General features: G+C 39.1%; 1 protein-coding gene across 2 annotated transcripts in view; it reads left to right on the forward strand.

Moving 5' to 3' along the window:
- Atrn (attractin) overlaps nucleotides 1-12,664 on the forward strand; it is a 141,528-nt gene that overhangs the window by 107,458 nt on the left and 21,406 nt on the right. The window contains exon 25 of one of the 2 annotated variants that reach the window (XM_075962201.1): nucleotides 2,717-3,889. The exons of the other annotated variant lie outside the window; for it this stretch is intronic. Coding sequence (XP_075818316.1) covers nucleotides 2,717-2,737 — 21 coding nt within the window. The 3' untranslated portion in view covers nucleotides 2,738-3,889. Of the gene's footprint in view, nucleotides 1-2,716; nucleotides 3,890-12,664 lie in introns of those variants that run through there. 2 annotated transcript variants of the gene reach the window in all.

Here is a 12,664-nt window from a genome sequence, read left to right on the forward strand (position 1 = left end):
GGCAGCAGGAAGACAGGCATTGTAGAGAGGAGTAGCTGAGAGCTCACATCCTTATCTGAAGTGTTTATCTAATTATTCTTTATCAATAAAAACTCGGGAGTCAGATATCAGGGTAGGAACCCAAATGATTAGAGAAGTAGTGCAGAAGCAACCAGTCATCCCCGCCCCCCCCCCCCTCTCTCTCTCTCTCTGGTTCCTTTATCCAAAAAGGCCCAGACCTTCTCAAAGCCCCACCCTACTACTCTTGTGTCTCTCTGTTCTCAGTTCTCCAAAACCTCTGTAGTTAATTTTGGTCAGCTAGTAGCTGATTCAATAGCTGATTTGCTCTCTGATTCACAGCAAATTTTATTGGCAGTCTTGAGAGCATCAGAATATTATCAAAATATCACACGATATTCCCCCTTTTGTCTAAATAAAGGCTTTAACTCTGACACAGAAAAGCTGTATACAGTAAGAACAATTATCAGGTAAGAACTATAGCCACAATGCTCAGTCCATTTGCTCTTGGCAAATTTAGAGAAAATACTTCATTATCTATCCTATCTTGGCTAGGTCAAAGTTTTGTATCTAATTCACTATCCTAACTTGTGTTACCAACCTAAAACTATTTTTTCAGACCTCAAAACATTTTTTTTAGATAAACAATTTAAACTTTTATGTCTGTCAACCTTATATACTTTGTTTTTTGAGTTTCTTTTTTTGAATTTGGTAACAAGGAAAACTGTAAAACTATATCTAGTCTTCAATCTCTATCAGAGACCCAAGAAGGATAAAATATTATTTGAGTAAACAAAGTGCAGAGCAAACAACTTCCAAAATTATAGAAATGACAGAAACAGCTGACTGCCTGGACAGTCACTGAAGGTTCCTCTGTAACATTGGGGCATCCATCTTTGACCTTCAGGACTAGAATATCTGACAGACTTTTCTGTGAAACAGGAATTTTGAAGGACTGTCCCAACTTGTCTTGGCAAAGTTCAGCAGTCTTTGTCTCCTGCATGTCCACCTTGGTCAGCATACTGTCAGCAGTTGAGGCAAGGGCAGTTTCTTTGCCTAGTTGCTAACTTTGGCTACAAAGAAAGCAACTCCATATGGAGATTCTTCAATGCCCACCATCCCCCTTTGAAGTAAATTGATGCTGCAAGAAGCAGATGTGTCTCATTGTCATGAAAAGCCTTGTGGTGTTAAAACATCTTAAATGCCATATTTTGTAGGTCTCTGAAGTGTTTGAAGACCACCTATCTAAAATATAACTGTTTTTTTTGGTTTGTTTGTTTGGTTTTTTTTTTTTTTTTTTTGGTTTTTCGAGACAGGGTTTCTCTGTGGTTTTGGAGCCTGTCCTGGAACTAGCTCTTGTAGACCAGGCTGGTCTCCAACTCACAGAGATCCGCCTGCCTCTGCCTCCCGAGTGCTGGGATGAAAGGTGTGCGCCACCACCACCCGGCTAAAATATAACTGTTGACCTTGAAAACTTACCAACGTGACTACAAGTTTGCTTGTTATAGGTGACTAACTGCTAACCTGCATTTCTTTATTATCCTAAATAGCTCGTAATAATAACTTTTAAGAACTAGAAATTTATATTAAATTGTTACATGAGCTGCACAGGTATAATACCTTAGACATAGAGTAGAAACATATACATAGTATGTTCTAACAAAAATAATCTTAAATTTGTATCAATATACAAAAATACCTTAAAAGTAGAAACATATATACAGTATAACAAAAATAGCCTTAAATTTGAATCAGTATACAAAAATCCATGCCAGTGTAAAATATTTAAAACTAGTATTTGTGTTTTAGCTTAAAAGTAGATTCAATAATATACCCCCTTTTATCCTATCATTTCTATATTTCCCATTTTGTTTTCAGAATGAGATTCTTGAATCTAATCTCCTTTATTTAGCTTTTTTCCTGACCATTACCAATAACAACCCCCTAAATAATGACAAATATCCATAACTCATTGAATGATCAAAAACCACCTACCCCACCTCTTGGGAATGTGGGTGTTATGTATTCTAGATTGCTTCCAGTTGTCCAGGGGACAACAGCCTCTCTAGGGGACCCTGAGAAAATAGAGATAATGGTCAAGTCTTGGGAGGGCTAGCTATATCATTTGTTGCCTGTCTCCATGTAATGGGAAAGTATAGGGCTTATCTGAAGTCCTGGCTGGAGTGGTGCATGAAGTTGGACCATCTCACCTAGGAGCAGTTAGTAGTCCAAAGCTGATCTTTGGATGGTATTTGTCAGCTTTGTGACATTACCACAATCCAGGTGGAATCATTGTTATGGGGCCCCTATCTTTCAGTTTGGAGACTTCAAAAGTCATTATTAGGAATGGTCACATTCACTGCAAAAAATTAAAATATTTTAAATGTCATATGCAGCAGATCTCAGAGAGGTTAAAGGGCCACAATTAATTAAGAACATCTGGAAGTATACAAACTTAATTCCTAGTTGTCCGATAGAGACTCAAGCCTGAAATCATGTACAGGAAGCTAGATGAAGCCTTTTTCTAGAATTAGTTAGTATTCTCTATGCCTATAACATCATGACAGAAAGTTTGAAACATATATACATATTAATCTTTATATTTAATTATTTATACCTTAAGAAAAGCTTTTAAGTGTCAAAATAAAACCAAAGGATTATAAAGTCAGTGGCAATAGACTAGCCCCTTAATTTTGGTTTTTCTTCTGTCCCATACCAGGTGGCTGTTGTGACAGTGTGACAGAGATTTTGGATTTTCCTTTAACAACATGCTTGGACTTAGAGAAGGAGAGAGCCATGCTCCAACTCCAAAGCCAGCTTTAATTTTTAATTGAACTGGGACTGCAAAAAGACCATTTGTATTACATGTTTGTAGAGAACAGCAGAAACAAACATTTGGGAAGATTTATGAAATTTTATCCTGTTGGAAATGTGATATACTATTAGTCCATTTTACTCTTTTTCTTGGGGCATTTTCTCTGGATGATTCATCCTTTTTTCTTCAGATGTCTCATTTGTCCAGTGGTCTTCAGATTCCTTAGTTGGATGCCTTCATTCTCCTGGAAAAACAAAAACAAAACCCTGCCTTAATACTGACTTTGGGGAGTTTCCCTTTTTGGCAAGTCATATGTGATCAAATGAAAGGTATTTGTTAGTCTTATAAATTAGTTTGTGCCATGAGGTGGTGGCACACACCTTTAATCCCAGCACTCTGGAGGCAGAGGCAGGAGGATCTCTGTGAGTTTGAGGCCAGCCTGGTCTACAAGAGCTAGTTCCAGGACAGGCTCTAAAGCTACAGAGAAACCCTGTCTCAAAAAACCAAAAAAAATTATTAGTTTGTATTGAATGGTCACACTGTTTGATAAACTGTTACCTCTTCTAATGAAGAGGTCTCTCCTGTCTGTATCTCTAATCTTTATCAACTTTGATGGTATCCATAGCTTTTCTTCTCCTGTGGAAACAAAATAAAAACCTCTTTCCCAATGTAACACATGTCCTGGCTTCCATTCTGAGGTCAGAACATCTTTAAAGTATACAGGCTGATTTAATACGGTAGTTTTTTTTTCTATTATCCAGTGTCTCTCTGCAGCTGTCATTCCTTTCTCATTAGCGTTTAAAATTTTAAAGTTAATAAAGTATTGTGCAGTCTATCTGTGGGGGTCTTTATTTCCCCTTTCTATTTATTAAGCATATTTTTTAGAGTGTAATTAGAACTTTCTATAACTGCTTGCCCTGTAGGATTGTGTGATATACCTGTAATACGCTTTATGTTGTAATATGAAAAACCTGTTTCGTATCACTAGAGACATATGCTGGAGCATTGTCAGTCTTAATATGTACAAGTATTCCCATAATGACCAGAACTTCTAATAAATGTGTAATTACAGAATTAGCCTTTTCAGAACTTAAAGCAGTTGCCTATTGAAATCCTGAATATGTATCCATGCTACATAAACATATTTTAATTTTCCAAACTCTATAAAATGAAACACAGCCATTGGCCAAATTTTATTTCCTTGAGTACCCTTTAGGTTACTTCCTGCAGATAGTGGAGTTTGGTTATACAAAGAACAAGTAGGACATTTCCCTATAATTTCCTTGGCTTGTTACCAAGTGATAGAAAAACCTTTCTTCAAATCCTTGTTATTAGCATGATGTTTCTTTGAAGTTCTGAGGCTTCTAGAGCATTTACTATCAATAGCTGATAAATTTCATCATTACCTTGTGCTAAAGAATCTGCCTGGTAGACCCGTATGGGATCTGATATGTGTTATATATAAGAGATAATTTCTCTGATTATTTCTTTTAATTGAATAAATAACAGAGTTAATTCTGGATCATTTGGAATAAGTTCAGCAGTTTCAATATGTAAAATAACCCTTTTTGCATATTGAGAGTCAGTAACTATAATAAGAGGGTCTGGAAAATCTAATAATATCATTAGAATAGCATAGAATTGTGACTTTTAAACAGAATCATAAGGGATTTAGCCACTTTATTTAAATTTCCTGACTTATAACCTGCGTTTCCTAATTTATTTGCATCAGTATAGAATGTAGGGGCTCCTGAAATTGGTGGACCCTGTTCAATGTGAGGAAGGATACAATTAGTTCTCTTTATAAACTAATGTCTCTTGCTTTGTTATATTTGTTGCTAATCTGTCCCCTTTTGTAAGAGAGCAACAGGCTACATCCTGCCACCCGGCTAGCTTAATCCCCAAAATAACAACACACAAACTATATTCATTTAAATCACTGCCTGGCCCATTATTTCTAGCCACTTATTGGCTAACTCTCACATCTTGATTAACCCATTTCTATTAATCTATATTTCACCACCATGTCATGGCTTACCGGGAAAGATTCAACATGTCTGACCTGGCGGCTGGCTCCATGGTGGCTCTCTCTGACCCTGCCTCCTTTCTCCCAGCATTCTGTTCTGTCTACCACTCCCATCTAAAGGCTGTCCTATCAAAAGGCCAAGGCAGTCTCTTTATTCAACCAATGAAAGCAACATAGAAAGAAGACCCTCCTACACTACTCCCCTCCAAAAATTACTACAAACTCTTTGCCAGTGTTCATTTTCTGTCCATTTTTAGAAAATTTCAGCATTAGTAAAGGGCACCACAATTTCTACTGGGTCTATTCCTACTAATTGGCAAAGTCTTCATTTTTTTTTCAGAATCAATTCAGAAACCTTTTCTACATAGGTCTTTAATATTTTACTCTGTTTATGTGGTAAAAAATATATATCCTAAGATATTATCTTCTCTCTGAATTAAAATTCCTGTAGGGGAATGCATAGAAGGTAAAATGAACATAATGTGATCACGCTCTGGATCCCAGTGATCCACATGTACATCCTGTATTGTTTTGTACCAAAGCCAATTCTCTGTCAGCCTCAGCTGATAGTTTTCTTGGACTATTTAAATCCTTGTCACCTTTAAAGGTTTAAAATAAATTACCGAGCTCTCGAGTTGTCAATCCAGATGTGGCCCATAGCCATTTAATATCTCCCTGCAGTTTTTGAAAATCATCAAGGATTCACAATTGTTCTCTCATAATTTGTACTTTCTATGGTTGAATTTTTGTAAACCTCATGTATCCTAAGTATTTAATAGAATCTCCTGTCTGTATTTTTTTCAGGAGCAATTTGTAATCCCTAACAAGGCAAAATTTTCCTTACTTCTTCAAACATATTCTTTAAAGTATTTATATTTGAATCAACTAGTAAAATATCATCCATATACCAGCAAATATAGATTGAGGAAACTTTATGAATTGCTTCCAGTGACTGTTTGACAGAATATTGACAGAGGTAGGGCTGTTTAATACCCCTTGTGGAAGAATTTTCCACTGATAACTCTTAACAGGGTGGGAATTATTAAAAGTAGGCACTGTGAAAGCAAACTTTTCTCTATCCTGTTCTTGTAAAGGTATAGTTAAAAAGCAGTCTTTTCCATCAATCACTATAATAGACCATCCTCTAGGTAATAGAGAAGGCAAGGGAATTCCAAGCTGTAAAGAGCCATTGACTGAATGACCTCATTAATAGCTCTTTGATCTGTTGCCATTCTCCATTTTTCAGATTTCTTTTTAATGACAAATATAGGAGAATTCCGAGGACTGGTTTATTTTTCAATATGTTGAGCATTTAACTGCTTACTGTACTAGCTGTTCTAATGCCTGTAATTTCTATGATGTCAAAAGCCATTGTTTCACCCAGACAGGCTTGTTAGTTAACCGTTTTAAAGTTAGAGCTGTTGGTACCTTTAAAAGATCAGCTGCTGTCATGCCCTGCTTATATACAGCCTGAATACTCAGTGACCATTCTTGATAATGCTTTTTAATATTTTTCTCAGAAGCATACTATGGTTTGTTTCTGAGATTGGAGGAATGTTAATCTGGGTTTTTCATTGCTGTAACATCATATTTTCATAAGTTTATTGCTATGTTAGCCATGTATGGCTTTAATTTTCCTATCCTTCCTTCTGGCCCTGTACACTTGACTTCTCTTGCACTTTGTTTTATGTGAGATAAAGTTCCAATCCCTAGAAGCTGAACATTTACCTCCTAAAGAGGCTAATTTGAATACCAAGATTTTGGTGCAATTATTATTAAATCTGTCCCTGTGTCTACCAAACCTATGTCTACTCTCAATTTCAGTGCCATTTATTTGTCTTGTGGTTTGTTTGTTTGTTTTTTGAGGGTTTCTTTGTAGCTTCGGGGTCTATCCTGGAACTAGCTCTTGTAGACCAGGCTGGCCTCAAACTCACAGAGATCCACCTACCACTACCTCCTGAGTGCTGGTATTAAAGGCGTGCGTCACCACCACCTGGCCTTATTTGTATTTTTAACTTTGGTCTTTCATCATCTATAGACAGTTGCCAAAATACTTGTTTTATGCTCTCTCCTGTAAGTTTTGTTTTATCAAATGAGGCAATTCTGTCATCCACAGCAGTAGGGTTTTTCACAACAGGCAATTAAGTCTTTTAATTGCCCTGTGGAGGAGTTGCCCCCACGCAACAGGGAAGATTAAACCAAATTTGACACAGGTACCTGCAAGATTTACCTTGCCCCTGCCCCATGTTGATCTGCACTCATTAGTCCAGTGCTGGCCTTTACCGTGCCTTCTGCATATTCCAGATGGCTAGGGCCTTCTATTTGGATTGTCTCTAGAAAAAACATTGTTCTTAAGATTGCCTTGCCTACAGTCCCTTTTCAGATGATCTGGTTTACCACATTTAAAACATCTAACCTTTTGATTTTTCTTAAAATTTTTAGAACTCACTTCTCCTGTCCAAGTATCATCGTAAGTGTGATATCCAGTATCACCTGATTTTATGATGCACTCATCTATTGATACTGATCTTGCCTTTAAAGGCCTAATCACCTTTTTACATTCTGAATTAGCATTTTTTAAAGCCATAGATTCAATTAGTGTTTGTCTAAGTTTTAGATCTGATATCATTCTATTTACAGTTGAAATCAGTCTTTGTAAAAAGCCAGTGAAGGCTTCTTTTGGGCCTGGTATAATCTTGTTTTTCTAATAAACTTGGGCTATTCCTCCTCTGTCTGTGTGTGAATATTTTTCCTAGTTTCATTAGTAGGTCTTTCTAAGTATTATATCTTACCAGTCACTTTTTGTATTTGGCACTGATATCAAACAACTTTTTTAATGATAAAATATGAATTACCAAACTGATAGTGATTATAATTGACATTATGTTAATCTCAGATATGTTGATTATTCTCATTTTAATGTTCCATTTTCAAACTATCTTTTGTAGAACTATACAGAGATCTAACTCTCCGCATTGTAATATTGTTTCCCATTCTTAACATGGGGGAAAAACTTTAAAAAAAAACTAATTTTCCCCTTAAGAATTCCCAGGTGAGGGGCTGGAGAGATGGCTCAGAGGTTAAGAACATTGCCTGCTTTTCCAAAGGTCCTGAGTTCAATTCCCAGCAACCACATGGTGGCTTACAACCATCTGTAATTGGGGTCTTGTGCCCTCTTCTGGCCTGCAGACATACATACAGACAGAATGTTGTATACGTAATAAATAAAAAAAAAAAAAGAATTCCCAGGTGAGCAGAGCAGAATTGGGGTCCGTGATGTGAAACTCCCAATGAGTTAATAAAGACATTAAATTTAAAAAAATACCCAGGAGGTGTCTCACCAGATCTGCTAATGATGACAGGAAAGTGTGAGGCTGGCTGTCACCACACCACACAACTGGCGGAGAATATGTGGTTCATGGTCTGGCTGACGGCAGCTGCAGCTGCTTTTGTGTAGCTGGGGTCTAAGAGTGTTTGGTGGGGGCTGCATCAGTAGAAGCTCAAGTGGGTATCAAGGATACTGACTTGGTGTGGCAGTGGCCCAAAGAGGGGATCAAGGGGAAATCTGAAACCCACGGGGAGAGGGAGCCAGCCACTTGAAAAGCAGACACAGGAGGACATAGAGAGGAAGCACACATTGCAGGAAGTAAAGATACAGGACAGTGCTAGCTGCTGGTGAGCAGCAAACTCCAGTGGCCTTTGGAGCCCAGGCACCTGTGGAGTTTGAGGCTAGGGATGGGAGGCAGCTGGAGGCTGTTGTAGAGAGGCTGCAACAGGAAAATCCCAGCTCAGAGGCCCCGGGGAGGAGGAAGAAAAGCCAGCAATGGCAGCGCTTAGGGGACTGCAAAGCCAGGAGCAAGTGACTACCTTGTGATCTCATGCCCTGAGTTGGACACCAGAAAAGCATTTCTCTAATTATTCTTTATCAATAAAAACTCAGGAGTCAGATATTGGGGTAAGAACATGAACAGAGAAATGGCAGAGAAGTGACTCTCTCTCTCTCTCTCTCTCTCTCTCTCTCTCTCTCTCTCTCTCTCTCTCTCTCTCACACACACACACACACACACACACACACACATCTCTTTCTGTCATTCCTCCATCCAAAAGAGGTCAAGACCATCTCTAAGCTCCACCCTGCTACTTCCTTTTTTTTCTGTCCTTAGTCCTCCCAAGCCTCTGTAGTTAATTTTGCTCAACTAGTAGCTTGCCCCACCCTCAGATTCAAAGCAAATTTTATTGTCAGTATCAGGAGCTTCAGAATGTCACACAGCATTTATCCATAAGTAGGAGGCAGAGAGAACTAGCTGGGAATAGCATGGGCTTTTCAAGGCTCACCCCCAGCCACACACTTCCTTCCCAAGCATTTCCACCAACTGGGAACCAAGTATTCAAATCTATGAGCCTCTGGGGCCATTCTCATTTAAACCACCAAAAATTTTAAGTTAGTAATATATGTGATAAAGAAAATGGTGTGGAGATTCTGGAAAGTAGTTCAAAGTCGTAGGAGGGGCTAAAAGTAAATAGACGTTAGTGTGTTTGGCAGATGTTCATTGCATCAGCTGGTTTGGCAGTTCTGACCAGAGCTGAGTCATATGTTTTGTTCCAACACAAACCAGCATTAAGGCAGGTGTCGTGTAAGGTCAGGTGGTGGTTACTGGGAATCAGTGTTGGGCTGTGGTCACAACACAGAGATCCATATGGAATTTTGGCTGTGAAAAATAAAGGAATGGCATCGATGTCAGGCAGTTCACAACTGCTTGTAATTCCAGTCCCAGAGTTTATCTGGGCTCATCTCACATGCACATACTACCCCCCCCATATACACACCCATGATTAAACATAATAAAAATAAAATGCTTAGCATTGTAAGAGGGAAAAGAAGTTCTTTTGTTTCACAGGAAAATTCTTAAGAGGTAATAACCCAATCCCAGTTTACAGTATACTCCACTAGTGTACACAGACGCTACCATTCTTGGCAAAGCGGAGACCTATGGGAGGACCCGGTCCTCTCCTAGTTTTCAGCCTTACAGTGGTCAGAATTCTGCTGCAAGAACAGCATGGTCATACCAAGACTGCATGGCAGGCATTCTGACTCGGCTCTCTCCGGACCTGCTGTGAAGGGTAGATACTTCTGAGGTCTCCAGAGCCTTCAGAAGATTCTGGAGTCTATGGGTGTTGGTCCAGGAAGGCTCTCAGCTGCAGGAATGGTGTTCAGAAAGCCAGCCAGGTGAATGAACTCTGGGACCTTTTTTCATTCCCAGGTGTCTCCCCGAAGCCACAGGCTTTGCCTCACAGTGCAACTAACTCCTATTTGCATGTTCATATAATGGTCATGCTGGGGAAGATAAGGACAAATTATAGATCCTTTCTTCTTTCTCCAAATTTTGATTGCCTTTTCCCTAGTCAGAAAAGTCTACTCAGTTTTTTGAGTACTTTGTATATAACTTAGTAAATGCAAAGTATACAGTTTTTAAAAGAAAAGAAAACATCTGTGGTCATTTACCTAAAGGTCTTTCTTTATTCTTTTGGTGATACTCCATGCGTGAAGAGAAATTAATTCAAAGCATAGTTTCACAGAGACTATTTCTCTTGACTCAAGGACATATAGAAAATCCAGACATGGCGAGAGCCCACTGACGGCTTCTCTTAGAGCCCTGGGCTCTCTCTCACCCTCTGGAGAATAGCCATCCTCACTAGTATGTGACAAGCTTAGCTCCAACCTCCTCCACAAATCCACAATGCCAACATCCCATATTCCCAGGTTCTTTGAATAAAGCCTCCACTCTGTATTCCATCTCCTAGTCTCCAGGCATGGGCCCTGGCTCTCAGTTTGCTTCAGAATAGTGCCTTTTCCCTACCACTTCCCCAACTCACTGCCTACCCTCCAGAGCTTCCATTTCAAAATGAAGGTTTTGGTTTTGGTTTTCAGTGCAGTTCCAACTGCTATAGACGTCATTCAGGAAAGGCTCAGGCAAGGGAATCATTTCCTGATCTCTAATTCCTGAGGCCTATAAACTGAAACATCAGAACCTCCTGGAAGGCTTTAGCTTTGGGCATAGGCATCAGCCCTAGATGTCTAATCTCAGACTAGATGTCTGAGAGTAGAGAGTAGCAGGAGTCATGCCCAGAGCCAGCTAAATAGGGGAGGAGCAACTGTGTTGGGCCATGAAAGATAAAGAGAACTGACTACAGGAAAGCAAGATCACTCTGGGCTGACTCTATAGGTTTAAGGACAGTAGTACAATCACTTAAAAATACTTGTTTGAATGAAGGGTAGACTTAGTGCTCTGGAATTGCAGATCTATGATATCTTTCCCCAAGCCTGGGGCTTGCCAAGTTTCTTATCATTTATCTGCCTCATCCAGAGGGCTCCCAGGACAAATATTTCTTAATGAAACAGTTGATGGAAGTGAGTTGGAATCAGGTTGTAGAAATGTAGGGGCATGAATTTTAGATTTCTGGGAATATGTATAAATAGTTACCTTCGGTTGAGTAGGAAATGAGGTTGTAAGTTTGTCTTTTTAAATTTTTTGTACAGGTGTAGGTGTGTGTGTGTACAGGAGAAGGTAGAGATATACAGTGCACACATGTGGAGTACCATTCCTCAGGAACCATCCACCTTATTTTTTGAGTCTCTCTCTGGACCTTGGGGCTTGCTGGTTTGACTAGACTGGATGGCCAACAAACCCCAGGGAACCTCATGTCTCTACCTCCTCAGCGCTGGGTTACTGTGCCACTATCCCAGCTCTCTGTGTGAGTTCTGGGGATCCTGCTGAGGTCCTCAGGCTACATGGCAAGCACTTTGTAGACAACTATCTCCCCACACCTGAAAGTTTTATTACTATAGAGTATGAGATTTTCTTTGTAATAAGTAGATTTTAGAAACTGGGTGCAATAATACATCAGGGAAAAGGGAAGGAGGGAAATGAAAAGAGGAAAGAAGAATAGGAAGAGGGGAAGGGAGAAGAGTGAATTCAAGACCAGCTTGGGCTCTAAAGCCCTATCAAATTTTTTTTAATTTAGAAAGTTCTTATTACCTTCACTATCAGAAAAAAACCCAAATTCAAAACATGTTTTAAAACTAATTTTTTGACAATTTCATACATATATATGGTGTATATTTTGGTCACATTTATTTCTTATTACTTTTTTTTTCTTTCCCCTCTGCTGAATCCCTTCCTCCTAGGCAAGCCCCCTTCTGCATTTGTTTATTTGTTACCCACTGAGTCTCAACTGGTGTTGCCTCCATGAGTGTGGGTAGGAGAGCTATTTACCAGAATGGGCAGTTTACCAGGAGTGACACCAATGGAGAAAGTCTCTCTTCCCCACCATTAACTGCCAAAAGTTCCTCAGAGGGATAGGCGCCCATGGACCCTGCCGCCAAAAAGCTTTCAAAACCATGATCAGCTATTTTTAATTTTTTATTATGTGTGTTATTACATGTGAGGAGAGAAAACATGGGAGTACCATAGCCCTCACATGGAGGTCAAAGCACAACTTTGTGGCGTCACTTCTCTCTTCCCACCTTCACATGGCTCTGGAATTGAACTCAGGTCATTGATCTTGTGAGGCAAACACTTCACTCTCTGATAGCATCACATCATCCAGCCTAAACTCTTACCTTTGTAAGATTAATTTTTCATTTAGTTTGTGTTGTCTGACATTGTCTGAATAAGGAAGACCTACTTTATGTTTGAAACCAAATTTATAGGGATGAAGCTTGGTATTTGTGTTAGCTACTTTTTTATTGCTGTGATAAAACACCATGACCAAGGCATCTTATAAAAAGTTTATTTGAACTCATGGTTCCAGAGCGACAAATGTTT

This window comes from Microtus pennsylvanicus, chromosome 2 (assembly GCF_037038515.1).
Source record: "Microtus pennsylvanicus isolate mMicPen1 chromosome 2, mMicPen1.hap1, whole genome shotgun sequence".
In the NCBI taxonomy this organism is placed as follows: domain Eukaryota; kingdom Metazoa; phylum Chordata; class Mammalia; order Rodentia; family Cricetidae; genus Microtus; species Microtus pennsylvanicus.